At 37.0% G+C, this 20,916-nt stretch overlaps 1 protein-coding gene across 4 annotated transcripts in view; it reads left to right on the top strand.

Moving 5' to 3' along the window:
- DYRK1A (dual specificity tyrosine phosphorylation regulated kinase 1A) overlaps positions 1–20,916 on the top strand; it is a 138,980-nt gene that overhangs the window by 95,533 nt on the left and 22,531 nt on the right. For 3 of the 4 annotated variants that reach the window (XM_032276887.1, XM_032276886.1, XM_032276890.1), the window contains 6 exons: positions 1,289–1,485; positions 6,619–6,738; positions 8,781–8,969; positions 13,929–14,076; positions 17,597–17,883; positions 20,691–20,837. In XM_032276887.1, the coding sequence (XP_032132778.1) occupies positions 1,289–1,485; positions 6,619–6,738; positions 8,781–8,969; positions 13,929–14,076; positions 17,597–17,883; positions 20,691–20,837 (1,088 nt within the window). The remainder of the gene's footprint in view (positions 1–1,288; positions 1,486–6,618; positions 6,739–8,780; positions 8,970–13,928; positions 14,077–17,596; positions 17,884–20,690; positions 20,838–20,916) is intronic. The other variant, XM_032276889.1, reaches the window with a different exon arrangement.

Genomic DNA, 20,916 nt, shown 5'->3' with positions numbered 1-20,916 from the left:
TTATTTCGGGGAGCTTTGTTCTCTTCGTTTTACAGAGTCTGTGCCATATTCAGGTAGAGACGCCACAAGATGGGCACTGGCCCCATCAACCTTTACTGCACATTGACTGGGCATTACTCTGCAGTAGTTGCAGATAACATTGGGTCATTTATTAATTGCCAGAGCTGTTCTGAGCATGTTGCATGTATTAAAGCATTTAACCTTCATAACAACCTTTTCAGGTAGACATTATTATCATTATCAGGATCTTAGGTATGCAAAGCCATACAGCTGGGCAACCGTAGAGCCGAGATCTCCAACCCCAGCAGCCTGGCTGAGAGTCTGTGCTCTTCACTGTTTATCGCCATTATTGTGTGTCTTGAAAATGGTAGAAGTCAGAAGTATTTTTGTACTGAGCAGTATGGTCTGTTGTATTGTGACTGTTAGCTGGCTCATTCAGGAGGACAGGCACTAGTCTGAGTCTAGTCATTCTTGTTGACCTGGGCTTTAGGCTTTAGTCTGTGATTACAAATTTGGCCAAATTTAAGGAGAATCTTTTTTAAAATCCTTTCCTTAAAGAATTACAGTTTATTAGATACCAAAACTTCTGTGGACCAAAGTGTTAATTTTTCATTTCTGCCATTGATATCATGATCATGATTCATTCTACCTGTGGTAATTATTGACCGTTCTTTCTTTGTGGTGAGCTTGCCAGGTCTAGATTGTCGTAGGACTGTTCAAAAGGTGCAGGGGAATCCAACAACCTCGGGTTGAGAAGTTTAGTTCTGTGTTGTATGTTTGCCTGTTTTTATACCCAGCCTTTGATTACCTGTGTCTGTGGAGAACACCATGAGATTTCACCTGGTTTGGGGGATGCTGGCGATGTTGTTTGACATAAACCTGGCAGCAGGTGCAAAACACCATCTCAGTAGTGCTCCTTTGAGTTGGTTTGTGAGGAGCTGGTCCATTGGAGGAGTCCCTCAATAATTCAGAGAGTACTTATATTATAAATTATATTGTGGTTCTTAATTGATGAAAATCTCATAGGTGAAAACAAATCTTAAAGGTTGTTGCTGTTGGCTTTTACAAAAAGATTTTCTGAATATAGGTTTATATTCATTTTAATCACTATGGATCTTTTATGCCATTTAAAACATAACTGTTGTGTTGAGTAACATGTATCTGTTTGTAGTTAGAAAGGTTTTTAATAGCAAATATCCTGAAGTTCTTAAAGAGCCATTAGATATATTAAAGGATACAAATACTAGGATATCAATACTTCCTTTAAGCCTCACTTATCTTCTTGTAGGAGGAGAGACTTCAGCATGCAAACCTTCATCTGTTCGGCTTGCACCGTCATTTTCATTCCATGCTGCTGGCCTTCAGATGGCTGGACAGATGCCCCATTCACATCAGTACAGTGACCGTCGCCAGCCAAACATAAGTGACCAACAGGTTTCTGCCTTATCGTATTCTGACCAGATTCAGCAACCTCTAACTAACCAGGTAAGTTAATGGAGTATCAGAAATGACTGTTGGAATGGCAGTTTATTCCTTAAAAATGTTGGAATACTAAGTAGACTAAGTAGACAAAGTGCTTTAATGGTTTTCAGTTTTACATGCAACGTGGGATTATGGGTTGAGAAAACATGATGTTAAGTTTGCGTTAAAATGTTTTTGTTTTTGTTTTAATTTTTACTTGTATTTCACTTAAAAAAATTCATAAAATAACCACAGTCTCTCATTCCGTAATAGAGAGGGGGAAAGTTATTTCTGAGGAATATTAAGGGAACTTGAAGAAAAAGCTTATTTTTGTGGAAAGGTGGCTAAGTTAAAAAACAAAAGTTAAGAAAAGCAGGTCAGATTCCATTACAGCAAACTTACAGAACCAACTTTGTACTATTTTAAACTACCGTTCTACATATTTGTAACAATAAATACAAAACTCCTTAAAATTCAAAAGAGATATGCAAATTAACCGTGCTATTTATTCTAATATTCAGACAGGCTATTCACCATTTTTCTATGAAGTAAATAGAATAAATGTTGAACTCTTTTGGTACACACACACATACATATTTATATATGTATGTATTTATAATATCTTGCTGAATTAACTGCACCATCTACACATTGATTTTTGGTTTGGGGAGACATACTAGTTGTAGTTGTGAGATAAAGTGTCTTGCCCCACTGATACTTGATGTGTGATGAGCACTGAAAATGGCTGCTTTTCCATGGACTTAGAAATTTGGTTTGCCATTCTTTCGTTTAGGTCTTTTATTATATCATGTGAGGATAAAAGAGTTGGGAAATTTAAAAGTATTTCTTTTCCTGGATTATTTGAAGGAATTGTGTTTTCTCTAATTCAGTTATATATATGAATGAACACTTAGCAACAACCACATAGCATCATAATTAAAAGGTGTTTTATTTGTATTATAAAATTTTGATAGGTTGGCATGATGTTTATAAAATATATAACGTGTTAATAACGTTCACAGTTAAATAGTTATACTAAGAAGAATTTTGGCAGGACCTACGATTTTCTTTTATGCAGTGAATTGATTGAGTTTAGTTGTGTGTTTGAGAATTGGGACAGTTGTTCAGAATGTCCAAATTTGGAAAGTGTTTGTGTACCAGAAGAAAACTCTCTGGAAATCTAATGTGTAGTAATAACACAATGATCCGTTTGCACTTTGAGAAAACCAAGTCAATTCAGATGAATTTTCCCACTTGTCAAAAGCAGCCTGTTAGGCAGAGTGCTGTTCCTAATGTGTTTCACAGCTGAAAGGACTGTGCTCCCATTTGTGACTTTTCCATGTGTGTGAGCAGGAGGCTGTGGGTCCAGCCCAGGCTTCCTTCTTCCTAGATACAGTGCTGTTTCAAGCCTAACCTCTGACGTCTGCAGAGGGCTAGGAAAACTTCCAGTCCTTTAAAGTCATTTTTATGGTTATATCATTTCAGTAAATAATTTAATTAGCAAAGTACCTATTTTTATATGCAACTAACTTGTATTTGGATCTTATAAAATAAGAGATATTTAACTTACTGTTTCTGTTAAAAACTGTGAAATGCTTTTAAAGATTTATGTGATGTAAAAAGACTATCTTTAAAGTAATAATACTCAGGCAAATATTTCTGCCAAAATCCAAACATTTCTGGGCCTAATAAGAGAGTCGTATTAGAGGATGCCTTTCCTGTAACTAAAGTGTGAGCTGTGTGTGAAGTGGTGTGGCCAAGTCATAGGGCCTGGCTTCAAGTTTTCAGTTGGCTCATGATCCGGTTGTAGGACTTGAGTCGGGTCATTTGGACCCTTTGTATCTGTTTCTTGGGTGTAAAATTGAGACCTCTGACTAGACTGCCCCCCCACAGGAAGTAACTTCTAGCTATAAACGTCTGTAATTTCATTATGTAATTTCCATTGTTTCTTGTTAATCATTCTATCAGATGTCCTTTAAAAGAGAAATAGATCAAAAGTAGATGTAGAAGAGAATGAATGATGTTTGGAATGCTGAATCTTTGGGCTATTCTAGTTTTCACAGTAACTTTCATAGCTCTTAAATTCTGCTGCTACCCTGGATAGGTGTTACAGATGCTATTCAGCTTTAGTAATGCTCTCAAAATAAGAAGAAAGGCAGAATACAGTGCTTCTGATTCTTCATTATGTATGAAAACATGAAGTAAATATAAATAAAAGGAAATCGTTATTATAATGGAAAACAGTTTATGAAAGGAATCCTAGAGCTTATATTAAAGAATTTTTTCAGGAAAAATGTTAATTACTGTTTTAGTTCTATAATTGATCAAAGCAGGAGGTTTGTAATCTTCGTGAAGTAAAAGGAACAAGAGATGTGAGCATTGAGGGCGGGCTGTTTCTGGTTCCCCGAGTCAGATAGCTGAGGCAGCAGGAGGAGGTCACATCAACTTCCCTTTCATTAGGTTACTCTGCTTGCAGAAGGGGTCATTCCTGCAGCTTGGTGAACTCCTGGGTCCTCTGAACACCATGGACTTACTTTTTGCTGTAGAAGGTAGAAGAGAGCTTGGTCTATTACTCTGCATTCTTTTGACATTGTGACTAGCAGAAGCAGGAAGCAGAGAAAATGTCAGATGCTTAGGGCTGGCCCTGAGTCTTATAGATGTGTAAGTAGGTATTTGGAAAAGTTGTTTTCCGTTTCTGGATATGTACTAATGGCATCACAATGTTGCAAAACAAAAATTTGGTTAATGTGAAATCACAAAGCATAGGGAGTCTTACTTGCTTTGTAGACATTTATTTGTTCTTTCCATGTATTTTGAATATCTTTATGCAGGGTGTTGTTTGAAGCACTGAGATACAAATTGGCCTTGTAGGCAGTTTGGCCAGTTGTGGACAAGATAAGCAATATTTTGTGAAGTGATAAGCACACAGCACATACTCATATTAAATGCAGAAATTTGAAAGACATTCACAGTCTTTTTTTATATAACTAATTTTAATAAATGTATGTGCTTGTTGTAGGCATACCTCAATTACTTTGTACAAAAAGCCTAAAAATGACTAAGAGGGGGTGGACTAGAGGTGTAACATTAATAGGGAGCTCCTGGCAAGAGTGTCCTTGTTAAGAGTCTAAGCTAGGCATGGACATCTTCAGCTGTAGCATTATCTTAGCTACTCTTAACCTGGCTCTGGGACCTTGGTCAAGTTCTTCAACATTGGAGACTCTGGTTTCTCATGTGTAAAATGGTCACAGGAAAAGTATTTAACTCTCTTGAGATTGTTGAGGGGACTACATGGGAGACTTGTAAAAATACGCATGCTAAAAACATCTTGTTTAGTAAATACCTGCTACTGTTAATTGTTATGAAATCACGCAGTTGACTCTATCAATGGCTTATATACTTCCTATCAACTTTTATTATAGCGGTAATGAAGCATTGCACTGATTCAGATTTTGCGAAACCTCACATTGAGGCCGTACTCCACCAGCCCAAGAGAGAGGGCTTGCTGAATAAACTACCTGCATGAAAACAATGCTGGGAACTTTAAAAAAGAAAACACATTTAAGGGAAACCTCTTTCATTACCTTAAATGCTTACAGCATTCATTCACAAAAAAATTGACTTGTTTATTACACGTATTATTTATGCATTAAGTTCTTAAGGAATAGTATAAAAATTCTGTGAACTTAGCATTACCTACTGTTTATATTTAGAAAAGTAAGGCTATATTTGACAAATTGAATAATTCACATCTTCTTAATTCTGATGATTTTTGTCAGACAAATAGTTACGATCACCTAGAGTTTTTTTTCCGCTTAAACCTTATTTGGAATTTTAAGACGCAGAGGACCACGGGAAGAGATACTGTTATTTCAGTAATTCAGTGAATTTGCCCTCTGGGTAACAACTTTTTAGAGTTTGAGTGTACATGCAGAAGAAACCAGTGTTAATGTTGGTTCACAATAAAGTGCACGTAGGTAAATGATGTTAACAATTCTATCTTTTCGGACCATGAGGATGGTGATTTTTCCTGTTCTGTGCACTGGTACAACCCTCCCCTCTTCTCTTTTTTAGTGTGGGTTAGGTTAACAATTAGACCATGACTCCACTCCACACATTTCTGCAAGGTCTTAGTATGATGTGTTTACTGTCACTCTGCCCCTCAGATTGACCTGAGTGTCCTTGGAGAGGGGCTGTGTCAGGGTCTTCTGGCTCATTTCCCAGCACAAATGTCCAGAAGAGTTGGGCGGGAGCACAAGGATGGGCCAGGGGGAATGGTTGTGATCACCTTGTTGGAATTAATTGGTTTTGAGGATCTGTTGATTGCAAGAAGCCTTATTGGGAACACTTTGACTGAGGCAAGACACTTGGTGGAGGAGTGACACGTGGACAGCAATCCAGGATCATTGACACTAGCTGTAGCACTCCTGGATGTGTGTATAGAGCGGGTGCATGCCCCCTGCTCTGTCCTCTTTTGTAATTGCTGTGGAAATGGTCTAGAAGGATGCTCATGGTGGAACCCCTCATTGTCTGTTGGATGGTGTTAAGAGCCATGAGTTGGGATCAGGGAAGGGGACTGTGAGGGCAAGCCTTGGTTAGGGGGCAGATATTTGTCAGAGGGCAGGTAGAGCCTGGTGTTGTGCGGAGCTGAATTTCTTCTCGTTAGGAGCAGCTGGAGGGAATGGGGCTCTGCTGCCAGCCTCCTTTTTTGGTGCCAGTTGGGTCTTGAAATCCTGTCTTAAGGAAGCTGAAAGTTGCCTCTGAGGGCTGAGTTTATCTTTGTCTGCTGGTTGTGAACCAGGTCAGGTTTTAGGAATAATTCAGAAAGAAATTTTCTTCGGGTTAATTGTATGATAGAGAGGCCTTGTGGGCAGCATCCTGTGTGTCTCCTAGATTGAGGTATGTCTGTAATTCCACCATTTAAATTTGGGGGACTAGGATCAAAGCCTCGGGCAGCTGGGGATATTATCTTCTGATTTCATTTATTTGTTCTAGTGATTGTCTTTGTTGGAATCCAGATGAAAGGGAACTTTGAGAGAAAATGTATAATCATCTAATGTAGATGTCTTTAAAAAAGTAGATACACGCGGGTTACAGAAGAAGGAATTTATATCAGTGCAGTAGAGTTAAAGTGCTAGTCTTTTCTGTCTATTTAAGGTGATGCCTGATATTGTCATGTTACAGAGGCGGATGCCCCAAACCTTCCGTGACCCAGCAACTGCTCCCCTGAGAAAACTCTCTGTTGACTTGATCAAAACATACAAGCATATTAATGAGGTAAGATTTGTTACAATAACGTCTATCTTGCAATACATCAGTGAGAAAAAAAACTATTTTGTGATCTATTGAAGTACCCTAAACTTTTTCGATTCCTAATTGTCGTATTGATGATTATTATGAAGACTAATGATTTAGAAATAATATAATTACAACTATGTAAAAGATATATTAACAAGGGCTGCAAAATATAAAGATAATTGTGGATAACTCCTGTTTTTTTTTAAGGTTGTATTTAATATACTGTTATTTCTTTTTAAAAATTTTTATTTTTTTTCTCTTTTTCCAAATTTTGACTTAACTTCTATCTCTTATTCAAACTAAGAAGGGGGAATAAGGCCTCTAAAAGCATATATATGTTAAAATTTTTGCTTGAAGTTTTATATATTTGTTTCTGCTTTTGCTATGGGTGTCAGGAAGCTCTAAAATATGTTTATACCTAATTACAGACATTTGGCCTAGTTTATTTGATCTGTCTATTTTTCTGTGATTTTATTGTCTTTTAAATTTTTATGTGCATTATTTTATCTCTTTTTATGATAAGGTGTCCAGAAGCTTTTTGTTGTAAGTAAAAAAGATAAAAAATAGAGCACTTTGAATTGCCTGTGTTACAACTTGGTGTTTTGCCACCAAAAAGTTTTCTGGTGTCTTGGACCATTGACTTGATTGCCATTTGCTTGTGGCTTCAACTCTGTCTCCAAAATTAATTATTAAATGAGCATTTCTGGAGAAGAACCCATGCTTTCTTTCCTCCTCCAGTGGGGCCCTGCACTCTTTCATCATTAAGGCTTGTTCTTTGCCAGCTTTAGAGCTTCTTAACTGAAAAGTTGAAAAATGTTCTTAGGTACATGCAAATTTTATAGCAATTTAATGTTATTTAATGCCAGTTTTACTACATTACAGTGGCAGTGTGGCAACATAAAATTAGCATGAACTCTGTCAGGAACATTTCTGAGTTAGATTTTGTACACATTTGTGTATTATAAACATGTTCCAGACAAGCTTGTAATTATCTGAATATATCTGATAAATTGTTGATAACAGCATATTAATTTCAGCTTGTTGCTATCTGATAAATTATTAACAAAGCTACAGTTAAACTGTTAACAGTAGCTTTGTTGCAGCTTGTTTTTAAATATCTTACCACCTTATAAAGTAGACTGTTATTGATGTTAGTCCATGCAGTATAATTTATAATTTCTCCAAAGTTAGTTTACTGGTTACCTGGACAATTGCCTATTTCACCTATTATTATTATTATTTTTTTACTAGTCTTAGAAACAGTGTTATAAGAAAAATAACTCAGCCTGTGATTAACCATAGGCTTATGGTCTTTGGGAGTGAGGGCAAAGGGGCCATAGCTGTTTTTTGTTAATCATTATATTTTTATAGGTTTAAAAACTGGTGGGCATGTCTCAGAGGGCCATTTTTTTAAGTAAAACATCAGTTCGTCTACATTTAAACTTATTTAAAAAATATGTGGCTATAAAATAAAATATAAATAGATATGTGCAGGTTACAGAAGAGGGAGTTTATATCAATAAATTCTCTTTATATCCCAAAGTTGGGATTGACTAGAAGAGGGGCATGAGAGAACCTGAACTTGAGGGAGATGAAAATGTTACAAATGCTGTTTGGCATTTGGTGATTTTGTCAAAGTTCCTCATGTAGAACTCTTAAGATGCATTCCACCTCACTGTATATAAATTATACTTTAATTCAACAAATAAATATAAACCAGGCCCTTTTACTTTTCTTGAACGGCATACTTTGGACTAGTCACTTAACATTTCTTATTTACAAAGTGTATAAACAGTATAACTATAATAAGTTTCACTGTAGACATTTTTCATTGGTTATATCAGTGATATTTTCTAACTCAAATGTCAGTTGTAGAAAATGACTTAATTGTTTGTATTTGTTACAAAGAGTAAAAATTGATCTATTTCCTACTTACAGATGTGTCTCAATATATTCTGATAATGCTCTTCCCTTCACAGTGATTTGAATTTTACAGTGAACAGTGTGTATTCTCATTTTAGGTTTACTATGCAAAAAAGAAGCGAAGACACCAACAGGGCCAGGGAGACGATTCTAGCCATAAGAAGGAACGGAAGGTCTACAATGATGGTTATGATGATGATAACTATGATTATATTGTAAAAAACGGAGAAAAGTGGATGGATCGTTACGAAATTGACTCCTTAATAGGCAAAGGTTCCTTTGGTCAGGTAACTTAATGGAAAATGCTGAATTTAATTAATTAGAAAGAACTTCCTAGTGAATTTTGTTGTCGCAGCTCTTCCTCAAGAGCATACTTTTAATATTTGCAAATAACGCTCAGCAATGGATACGCGACTATTTGGATGAGCTTAATTCTTTAAAGGTAGTAATGCGTCAATAATAAAAACTCCTTAGGCTTGTACAAACTTTTATGGCTACCAAGTACTCATTTTACTAATGACTGGTTAATTTTAATCACTAACAGATAGTATTGCCTCTTTGATATGGGCCTTGTATAGTCTGTAGATGACTGTTAGTATGCTAGAGACATTTACCTTCTTGTCTGATAGACCACTTCAAAGAGAAATGAATTACCTTGTTCAGGTGGCACAGTGGGAATCTGCTTACTTCTGAGGAGGCTTTGGAAAGCCTGGGGTTGTGCCCTGGCTTTTTCTCCCATCTCATGTTGTAACTATACCAGACCTCTAAGCAGGCAAGGCAGTCTTTAGGATTTCTTATAATCCTCAGTACCAGCATTGCTAATATTATGATTGAGTAATTTTGATGGGTAGGATCATCCAGGCAGTTTCTACCAGGAAGGGATTCCAGTGGACCTGTTTTTTTCCTCTTCATTCTCGGCCTCTTCTCCCTATCTACAACTTTCTGTTACCCACCTCCTCACCCAGCCCCATTACAAAGCACACAGCCCTGAAAACATGAGTCTCTTGCATCAGTCGCACTAATACCAAGAGCTTTTGGTCTTTCTCCTTGTACTTTATTTATTTAGAGGCAGAGTCTCACTTTTGTCGCCCAGGCTGGAGTGCAGTGGTGCACTCTTGGCTCACTGCAACTTCCGTCTCCCAGGTTCAAGTGATTCTCATGCCTCAGCCTCCCAAGTAGCTGGGATTACAGGCATTAGCCACCATGCCTGGCTAATTTTTATGTTTTTAGTAGAGACAGGGTTTCACCATGTTGGCCAGGCTGGTCTCAAACTCCTGACCTCAGGTAATCCTCTTGCCTTGGCTTCCCAAAGTGCTGGGATTTCAGGCATGAGCCACCACACCCAACCTTCTTGTATTTTTTAAAAGATTTTTCAGGTCAGGCGTGGTGACTCACACCTGTAATCTCAGCACTGTGGGAGGCTGAAGCAGAAGGATTGCCTGAGCCCAAGAGTTCCAGACCAGCCTAGGGAACATAGAGAGACCTTGTCTCTATTTATTTAAAAAAAAAAAGTTGGGGGGAATCTCTGGCTGTGGTCTTCCAGCTGTTCCCAGTTGTAAGTCCTCTATCACATTGAGTTACAGAGGTCTGTTTGAGGTGTGATTTGCTGATAAACCCAGTCTCTTCTGCCTTGCAACCCTTGTGGAATGAGATGGTTATCACCCTGAAGTCCAAATATGTCTTCTGACTTTTCAGTGATAAGGATAGAATAGGGATCAAAATGACTTTTCCTGAATTGCCTTTTTGTTGTTGTTTTTGTTTTCTTAAACTGTGGAACCTGCATGTGCTTACTTCTCTGTTCCTGCCCTGAGAGAAAGCAAAATAGACCCTCCTTTTTAACCTGTGAGAAAAAGTCATTATGTTCAGAACAGAAAGTGTACTGTATGTCATTAGTAGCCACAGGTCTAAATCCAGAAAAATAAACGCGTAAGCAAATATGAACGTTTATGTTAGACCTGTGTCATTCCAGTGTGGCCCTACCAGTCCCTGATGTCACGTGTATATGTCTCCTCCTTCTCACAATTTGAAAGATTTTTGGTAATTATACATAATCCAGGGACTTTTTCCTTGAATTACAACTTCTTCTTCTGAGGGATTTTTCAGTGCTTTGGACATCCTTTGGTTTTTTGTTTGCTTTTTTTGGTTGGTTGGTTGTTTGTTTTTAAGAGATAGGGTCTTACTGTATCACCCAGGCAGGAATACAGTGGAGTAGTGATCATGGTTCACTGGCTTGACCTCCTGGGCTCAAGTGATCCTTCCACTTCAGCCTCTAGAGTAGCTGGGACTGTAGGCACATGCCACCATGCCTGGTTAATTTGTTTTTTTTTGTAGAGGTGGGGTCTCACTGTGTTGTCCAGGCTGGTCTTGAACTCCTGGGCTCAACCAATCCTGCCATCTCAGCCTCCCACATTGCTGGGATTATAGACCTGAGCTACCACACCTGGGCTGGGAGTCCCTCTTGATGAAGGTATACCTGTTTGCCAGTCCGAAGCGGCTTCTCTATCAGCTTCTTAAGGAAAGGCATTTGTGAGGCCCAGTCCTTAACTAAAGGTGTGAACACCCTATACTGGTCCCCAACTGGGCTACATAGCAGGAGGTGAGCGGTGGGTGAGCAAGCATTACTGCCTGATCAGCAGTGGCATTAGATTCTCATAGGAGCTGGAGCCCTTTTTTGAACTGTGCATGGGAGGCATCTAGGTTGCATGCTCCTTGTGAAAATCTAATGCCTAATGATCTGAGGTATTTCATCTCCAAACCATCCACCTCACCCCTCCCCTGGCTGTGAAGAAAATTGTTTTTCACAAAACTGGTCCCTGATGCCCAAAAGGTTGTGGACTACTGCCCTAGACCTAGAGATTGCCACCTCCGCCATGAAAATTTCACTAACATTTGGGCAGTTGCACTTAATAGGTCACTTTTTTTTTTGAGGCAGAATTTTGCTTTTGTCATTCAGGCTGGAGTGCAATCGCACTATCTTGGGTCACTGCAACCTCTGCCTCCTGGGTTCAAGTGATTCTCCTGCCTCAGCCCCCTGAGTAACTGGGATTACACGTGCCCGTCACCAGGCCTCGCTAATTTTTATATTTTTAGTAGAGATGGAATTTCACCATGTTGACCAGGCTGGCCTCAAACTCCTGACCTCAGGTGATCCACCTACCTCAGTCTCCCAAAGTGCTGGGATTACAGGCATGAGCCACTGCCCTGGGCCCTAATGGGTTACTTCTAACTTTCCTGACATCTGCCATGCAGATTGTGGCCATACAGCCTGCTCTGTAAGCTGATTTGCCCCTGATGACTCAGTGTTTACACTCATAGTTACATTTTTCTTCTCTCCTTCACCTTCATTTTCTCATACTCAGATTCCACAGAAAGGTGAGCACAGGAACCCTGTGACGATAGAGGCCTGTTTGACATTGAATTCCTTTTTTCCAGGGCAGACTGATACTTCCTCTCTTGGGCTGAGGCATTGTACAGTGTCCACGTTGAGGTTCAGGTCCTGTGCCTCACCAGGAGGACAGTTCTATATTGACTTGGTCAGACTTTCCCACATGCTGTGTCAGGTTATTGTCTAGTTAGGGATTTCTCCATTTCCTTAGCCAATAATTACCAATCCTGATTGCGTATTGAAATTTCTTGGGGAGCTTACCAAAAAAAGTTCTGATGTCTGGGCTCCAGACCAGTTAAATTCTCTAGGCATTGTTGTAAAAGAAAAGAAAAAAATAAATAAAACCCCTTATTGAATTTGTAATTTATGGTCAAAAACTGGCAGTTAGCCTCTTAACTGTTTGCCACGTCAGTAGATGCTCGGGCCCCCTGAGTGTCCTTTGTTCTGCAGACCATCAGGATCTGGGCATTGAACTGTAGTTCTTGGTGCAGTCAGTACATCCAGTGAAACAGAGGCATGTTAGAACCACTTAGCCATGTGTTTTCAAGGGTAGTCTCTGTGATAAAAGACCACAAATAATGTCTTTTAGAACTGGGTGAAACCAGAGATGAGTGCATTTTCTTTTCCAACTTTGATTTCAGTTGAACCATTCAGAATCTGTCACTCACAGTAGATTCAGCCTTGACTGATGTAGATCTGAGAACATACGTTCCATCTTCTTCCTGATCTAGTGGTTTCATCCTGCTCCTTGGAATCATTTGGAGTTCCTTCCCCATCCCCAGACTTACAGTATTATAAATGTAACTTCTATTTAATTAGTTGTAATGGTTATTGCTGGTTAATAAGAGATATCATTTTCTTTTTTTTTTTTTGAGACAGAGTCTCACTCTGTTGCCAGACGCCAAGCTGGAGTGCAGTGGCACAGTCTTGGCTCACTGCAACCTCTGCCTCCTGGATTCAAGCAATTCTCCTGCCTCAGCCTCTTGAGTAGCTGGGACTACAGGCGCATGCCACCACCCCCAGCTAATTTTTGTATTTTTAGTAGAGATGGGGTTTCACCATATTGGCCAGGATGGTCTCAATCTCTTGACCTCATGATCCGCCTGCCTCGGCCTCCCAAAGCATTTTCTTTTACTTATGTAAAAGATTTTTATGTAACTATTTTATAATAGTATGAACCTCATTTTAGATGAGTGAAATTTAAAGTGAGGGCTGTGTATGGTGATATGTACTCAGGAGCACTGTGGTTTCCTTAGCAGTGATTCTCATTTTTAAACTATCATAATCCCCTAATTATGGTGTTTGTGACATTGTAGAACTTTACTGGTAAGTTGTGTTTATTTTTTAGTGTAAACTGTTTTTTCTTTTATATACTTAAGTTTTTATGTATGATAATCTAATTGAAAGAAAGTTATCAAAAGCCTTCTGAAATAAACTTTTAAGTATTTCATACATATTCTTAGGGTTCAGGTTTCTCTCACTAAAAGAATAGTTAGATGAGTTGTTATATAGTGTTAATTAGTAAGAAAGATAAAACTAAGCAGCTGTCAAGATTCATAATTTATTTCTGACAGGAAAATAATTTTATTAAGAAAATTATCTATTTTGTGGATATTTAGAAATACTGTACAAATGCAAAAAGAAATTCAATTTAAAAGATTGATTTAAAGTTACTGTGTAATAAATGGCTATATTGAATAGAAATATACAGTATCTCCTACTTAGGAAGGTCAGAAAAGTGATAATTATAAAAATGTGTAATTGAGAATTAGGTAAATGTTATAATTAAGGTGAATTATAAATTGTTGTGAAATTGTTGCCATAATGAAGTAGAGAATTATTTATGTTTCCTCTCTTTTAGGTTGTAAAGGCATATGATCGTGTGGAGCAAGAATGGGTTGCCATTAAAATAATAAAGAACAAGAAGGCTTTTCTGAATCAAGCCCAGATAGAAGTGCGACTTCTTGAGCTCATGAACAAACATGACACCGAAATGAAATACTACATAGGTAAACAGCGCAATGTGCCCCAACCCAGACCAAAACTTTGAGTTAATGGTTCTTTTTTATCAAAATATTTTGTTTAAAGTGGTTGATTAAAAATTTATTTCTTTGCTGTTGGACAGCAAGATTCATACAAGTGACTTGATCTGGCGGTAATAGTCTAATCTTGGGAAATGTGCCTTCCAGGTAGCATACCATGTAGAAACAAATGAGAATAGTGTGTGTAATTTGCAGCTTGCTGGTGCTATTTGTTTGCTTTAGTGATGCATGTTTATCCAAAGGGTCATCTTTCCAGAAACTTTAACCATTTATAATCTAGTTCAGAAACTAGTTGTGAGCTAGTATGTTGTTAGTGGTTGTGGAACCATTTTGGGGGCGTCTGCACCAAGATCTCAGGCTCTTCCCCAGTCTCTTCATCAGCTTGGTAGCATTAGAAGCTATTAGACTTAGGCCACAGTAAAGAGATAGCCACTGCTTATTGAATTTTCACCACATTCCTTGTGCTTTTCTTTCATCATCTGTAATAGTCTAACAGCCTATAAGGAGGATGGTAGAATCCTTAAATTACACATGGTTTTTATAAAAGGCAGCATATCTAGGGTCATAGGGTTCTGCAGCTAGGAACAGAAGCTGTACTACTAGTGCCTAACTCCAGTCTATTTGTTTCATTCTCACATAGTCTTCCTTCTGAAAACAGAAACAGGAAACAGAAGAATTGTGAAAATACTGAAATCTAGGGCCAATTGATACATGGACAAAACGTCTTCTAATATACCTTCTTTCATATTATTTTAAATCAAATCTAATATGTCAGTGATTGTTAAGACACCATTTTATGTAGCATCAAGGAAAAAATTGTTAAGTATTCATATAAGATGCCATCAGTCGAAGATAACAGACCTTAAGATCAGCACATAGCCATAGTCACTTGTGTTCAGAAATGCTGACTTGACTTGACAAACGTAAGGTTGAGTTTTATTTAGCAGATTCTTTTAAGAAAATCTGGTTATTTGGTCCCCCCAAAAAGGTAGAAACAAATAATGGGTGTTTAAAAGGGGCAAGCTTCAGATTGTTCAGATTAGATTTTGTTTGTGAAATACTGCTCATTTCTCTTTGTTAAAATATAAAATGAAATTTGTACTATTTTTCTTCCTTAGTTTCTTTACAGATACTGATATAATTCATAATAATAACATTTTTATCTTAAAACCATTCTCATCACACTCAATGAAACTTTGCTGTTCACTGTTAGCTATAACTTACATGAAATGACCCATTTCCATTCAAGGGTTTTAGAAACACATCAAGGACATCCTAAGGGTGCTTGACTTACACAGTGATCTCTGAACATGCCTCCTACCTTCTCACTCTTATTTACTTACGAAGCAGAAAAAATACTGATAGCATACTGTAACATTTTAATTCTGCTTTATTTAAAAAAGACATAGCTGGCATATAGTTAAGCACTCAAAAAATGTTAGCTACTCAGTTCTGTATAATGCTAGTATTTTGTTTTTAATAAAGTGACATTAATGATCATTTTATTAATTGCATTAGTCATTACAGATACTCTTTGGATGAGCTTTGAAGTTCTTATTTTAGAAGATGCTGAATGCATAGTGTCTCAAGAAACAGATTCTGTTTGGAAAACAAAAGAACTTTAGATAAGTTCATGTCAGTTGAATAGATGCTTTAAACTTACGTTATCTGAAAGTCATATTTATTTTTATAATGTAAATTAATTTTAAAGTGATTGATGAGTGTAATTTATTCTGATGAGTTTTATTGTCTTGTTTTTGAACTTTAAAAAACATCTACTACTTTACTGTGTAGCCAAATTTCTTATCTGGATTATTTAGTACCTGCCATGGTCTAGTTAAAAGAAAATTCAGTTTAAGTCTACAACAAAGTTGCCAGCCCTCCATTCTCCCCAAAATTCAGTTAAAAAGACTGAACAAATACACTTGTTCGAGCTTTCTTTGACAATGTCTTTAGTGCTCAGCACATTGTAGATACTGAGTAAATGAATAAAAGAAATGTGAGGTCAAGTGAAACTGAGTAGATCTTTCATTGGAAGAACATTCTCATCACAGAGCTTCTTAAAGGAATTTTTGTAATCACCTTAGAATTCTGACAGCAGTTACTTTTGCATTCCCTTTGTGGCTACTGCTTAACCAGGAGAGTAAAAGCCATGCATGGACCATGATTGTGAAGTATCATGGAGCTGTGTTTTTAGTTTTAAACCTATGAACTGAGGTGATTAAGAGCAGATATCTTATATAACATTTAAAGATATATATATATATATATATATATATATATACACACACACACACACATACATACATATATGGCCATGTAATTATTGTGTTAATTAGTTCTAACTTGAGATCACCTATATCATGAAAGATCTAAAAATGGTACTGATGTCCACTGCTTTGAGACAGAAAGCCCAGGAGTACTACCAGGAAAACACAGTGTATCCACAGTTAGTGATCAGACATTGATTTACTATCAGTTTATTCCAGATAGATCTGTAGCGAAACCTCTCATTTTGTAATACTAAAAGACAAAATGAAAATAACCTTGACAAGATGGGTGTTTATGTCTTTGAAGTTGTGTTACAGGTGCTCAGTTTGGTATACGTAAGACTATTAACAGTCAGGGCCAGCATTTTATCGAATAACCTCATCTGATGTGAAGTCAGTGTTAATACTTAAAGCACAATGTTTGAAGCAATTTAGTGAGTATTCAGCCTTTTTAGAGGTCAGCAGTGATAGTGATCTATATATTCTATGCTGTTTAAACCACTCACAAGCCTCCTCATCATCTCTTCTTGTAGTTGAGATTTATTTTGAAGTTTTTCAAACCTTCAGTCTCACACAACAGTTCTCATTTACCAATTTGATGAACACAGTTAAGTACTCCAATGCTTTTACTAAAGCATGATTTTCAGACATTTGTTGTATTTACCTAAAGGGTGACAAAAAAGCTATCATCAAAAATCGTGACAGAAAATTACTAGTGAAATCTGAAGTTCTGCAGCACAGATAAATTTCAAAGCCTACACAGAGGGCTGCCAAGTACAGCATTGTCACAAATCAGAGATCTGAATAGATGGAGCTTAGACATAAGAAGCTGTGAGGTAGGGCTCTCAGGAAGGAAAAAGTACTTTCTTTTATAAATGAAGATAAAATTGCTGAAATATTCTTACTACTGTTTGTTCATTTGCTACTTGTGTTTTCAGATCTGACTTTTTTAAAGAAACAAGGCATTTTGGTAGTACTGCTTACCTTGTATCACTTATTGACAGACACTATATCTGTTTAATTCAGCAGAATAGCAACTTAGATATTCTTAACTGATTCAAAACTGCTATTACTGCAAAATGCTGATCTCCAGACTTTAACTTTTCACTCTGCATTTCACGTTGTAATAATGTTATAGGTCATTTGAGAGTGCATGTGTATGTTACTCTCATTTTATTGGTATGTATAATTTAAAATGAAACTCTTTTCTCTTTCAGTGCATTTGAAACGCCACTTTATGTTTCGAAACCATCTCTGTTTAGTTTTTGAAATGCTGTCCTACAACCTCTATGATTTGTTGAGAAACACCAATTTCCGAGGGGTCTCTTTGAACCTGACACGAAAGTTTGCGCAACAGATGTGCACTGCACTGCTTTTCCTTGCGACTCCAGAACTTAGTATCATTCACTGTGACCTAAAACCTGAAAATATCCTTCTTTGTAACCCCAAACGCAGTGCAATTAAGATCGTTGACTTTGGCAGTTCTTGTCAATTGGGGCAGAGGGTAAGTATTGTTTCAGAACTTGTGAATTAAATAGAAGTAAGTAGAACAGTGTAAGTATTAGGTTGGTGCAAAAGTAATTGTGGTTTGTGCCATTACCTTTAATGGCATTCCTTTTTTAATGGAAAAACCGAAATTACTTTCGCTCCAACCTAACAGATATTTGAAATGTTAATAAGGTGTATACCATTTAGGGACAATTACAGGATGGTTATTTATCTTTAAAATGTAGCAGTTAATTACTTTATGTTGATATCTGTTTTGGGGGAAATACCTTTTAAAATGCAAATAGCAATACTTTGACTCAAAAGACATTGATTTTTTTTAAATAGGTATATTTAAAATTATGCTGAAAAATAAAGAGAAGAGAATAGGAGATGGAATGATTAAATATTAGGGGATTTGTAACTGTCCCAAGTAAAGGTTTTAGTATAAGTTTTGGGACTTTTCAGTACTGGAACATTGAATCCTTGCTGTAAAATATTTCTCTGAAGATTTATCAAGATAAATCTTTTTCCTCAAAAACTGATGGTTCAAAAAAATGCAGGTAATTTTGATTAGTCATGGTACTAAAGCACAGAAAATTCAGTTGATACAACTTACTTGTTTTGATGAATAAATTTCTCATATTTTCTTTACTAATAAAAATTTACATAAATTCTAACACATATCCAAAATGATTTTTTTTTTAGACTGCTAAAAACAGATGTGTTCGTAGTGATAATAAGTTTAGCTGATTTAGGAAAGCAGTTTTTCCTATCATTCTTAACATTATGAAAACTACTCTAACAGCATTGTTTTATATATAAAATAGAAGCTACAGGTGTCTCCTCTTTAAAGGAATTGCTACCATCATTTGATAATATTTTACTGATTTTTTTTTTTTTTTGGAGACAGAGTTTCGCTCTTGTTACCCAGGCTGGAGTGCAGTGGCGCAATCTCAGCTCACCGCAACCTCCGCCTCCCGGGTTCAGGCAATTCTCCTGCCTCAGCCTCCTGAGTAGCTGGGATTATAGGCATGCACCACCATGCCCAGCTAATTTTTTGTATTTTTAGTAGAGACGGGGTTTCACCATGTTGACCAGGATGGTCTCGATCTCTTGACCTCGTGATCCACCCGACTTGGCCTCCCAAAGTGCTGGGATTACAGGCTTGAGCCACCGCGCCCGGCCTATTTTACTGATTTTTAACACTATTCCTTTTGCTTGAAAGTGTTGAAACTATATTTCTTTTGTTTTAAAGAAAAACCCAACTAACATACAGATGTTAATTTTTTGTAGTGACTTTTCTGTTTCTTATTTTTCCAAATTATTGAAATTTTCTGTACTGTCCTACTTTTGTCCAAGTTTTAACTATGACAGATTAATCATAAAGATTTACAGCCAATTAGTAGGACTGTCTTTTTGTTATTTTCTGCAGCTTCTGTTATGGTGATGATACTATTAGGTGTTCAAGTGATTTTTAAAAATTGGAGTAGGAAGCAAAGTTTGCAGTTTTAGATGCCTTCAAAAAATGAAGAGATGCTTGTAGTTAATATGGGATAGAGTATATTGTGAATGAAAAATACATGCCCATCTTGAGAGTAATTTGAATAGATTTTAGAGTTGGAACATTTCCCCCCTATTTAAGCCAAATTATATATTTTGTCCTAATATTAAACATTATTATTTCTGTCTAGTCAAAATGAGCCAGTTATCCCTATAATAAATTTTCAACTACTCAAATTCACTGGAATCACATGGGAAGTTATATCTAAAATAGGCATGCAGTGGTCCTGCCTGTGGATCTATTGGATTAGAATCAGAAGGTGGTAGGCAAGTGTGTTTTGGGGAAAGCAACTGCTTTAAACAGGTTAGATAGGGATGTGACAGAGTTCTCGGCGTAAGCTGTGAAATACAAGTCTCAAGAGTGGTGAGTCTTTGGGCCTAGGGAATAAGCAATGGTATTGGCTTATAAAAAACTCAGAAGTGTAGTACTTCTTCCCAGTTCTTTATTTGGCTACCTGCCTATGTAGGCCTGAGATTGTTCTTGATGACTTGGCTGGAGGTTTCGGTGGGAGCCACAGAAAACTTCATGAGCTTTCTGGCTGCGTGGTTAGGGTATTAAGTTAGGAAATTTAGTTAGGAGGATTTTATTTCTTTCTCCCTTTTAATAAGTGAAACAGATTGGTCTCTGAAGACGTCCTTGCATTACTTCATTGAAAATGGTCCATTTCAGGATTGTCTTTCTCTAAGAAGTCTTGGATGGAGGTGGAGAGAGAAGAAGCTATTGGTCAGAGACAGCTGTTAATTGAATCTTTATGTGGCATTGTCTCAAATTTATCTGTGAGACGGCAGAGTACAAATGTCTGATTTTTAAATTACATTGTATTGAAGTTACTTGACTTTTAACGGTGAGAAATACATTGTTTAGGTTAATTTAAGTACAGTCTAGCTGTTAAGTTAGTGGTAAGCCAAGTGCCAGCCATTGCAGGAAAGAATCATTATTAGGGAAATAAATTACTTTCAATAGTGTTTTTTTCTGGTGAGGCATAATTGTTTTAAGAACTATCATGATGACCAGTTAGGATTAGACTAAACAAAAGGGCTTGAATTTTTATATATTAATGCATTTCACAGTTAAATTAACCAATCCCTCCAAATGTTTAGTTCTTTAAGCCATATTCATAGTCTAATGTTGAAATCAGTCAGTGGAACCCTAATTCAGGAATTAGCCAATTCTTTTCTGTTAATACCAGATTAATGTTTTAAATCCAGTGCTGACCACAGTTTTAAGCAATTAAAGTAATACTATTTTGAAATGTATTTCAGATATACCAGTATATTCAGAGTCGCTTTTACCGGTCTCCAGAGGTGCTACTGGGAATGCCTTATGACCTTGCCATTGACATGTGGTCCCTCGGGTGTATTTTGGTTGAAATGCACACTGGAGAACCTCTGTTCAGTGGTGCCAATGAGGTAAATGGTGCATTGCTTTATGAATTCTGTTTTCATAATTTCTTTTTGTCTTTCATCAATGACAGTGTAAAAGTTGTTT

This window comes from Sapajus apella, unplaced genomic scaffold, assembly GCF_009761245.1.
Source record: "Sapajus apella isolate SASKATOON/1434 unplaced genomic scaffold, GSC_monkey_1.0 scaffold8, whole genome shotgun sequence".
Taxonomy (NCBI): Eukaryota; Metazoa; Chordata; class Mammalia; order Primates; family Cebidae; genus Sapajus; species Sapajus apella.
Note: the sequence above shows the minus strand (reverse complement) of the source record. Positions and strands in the feature narration are given on the sequence as shown.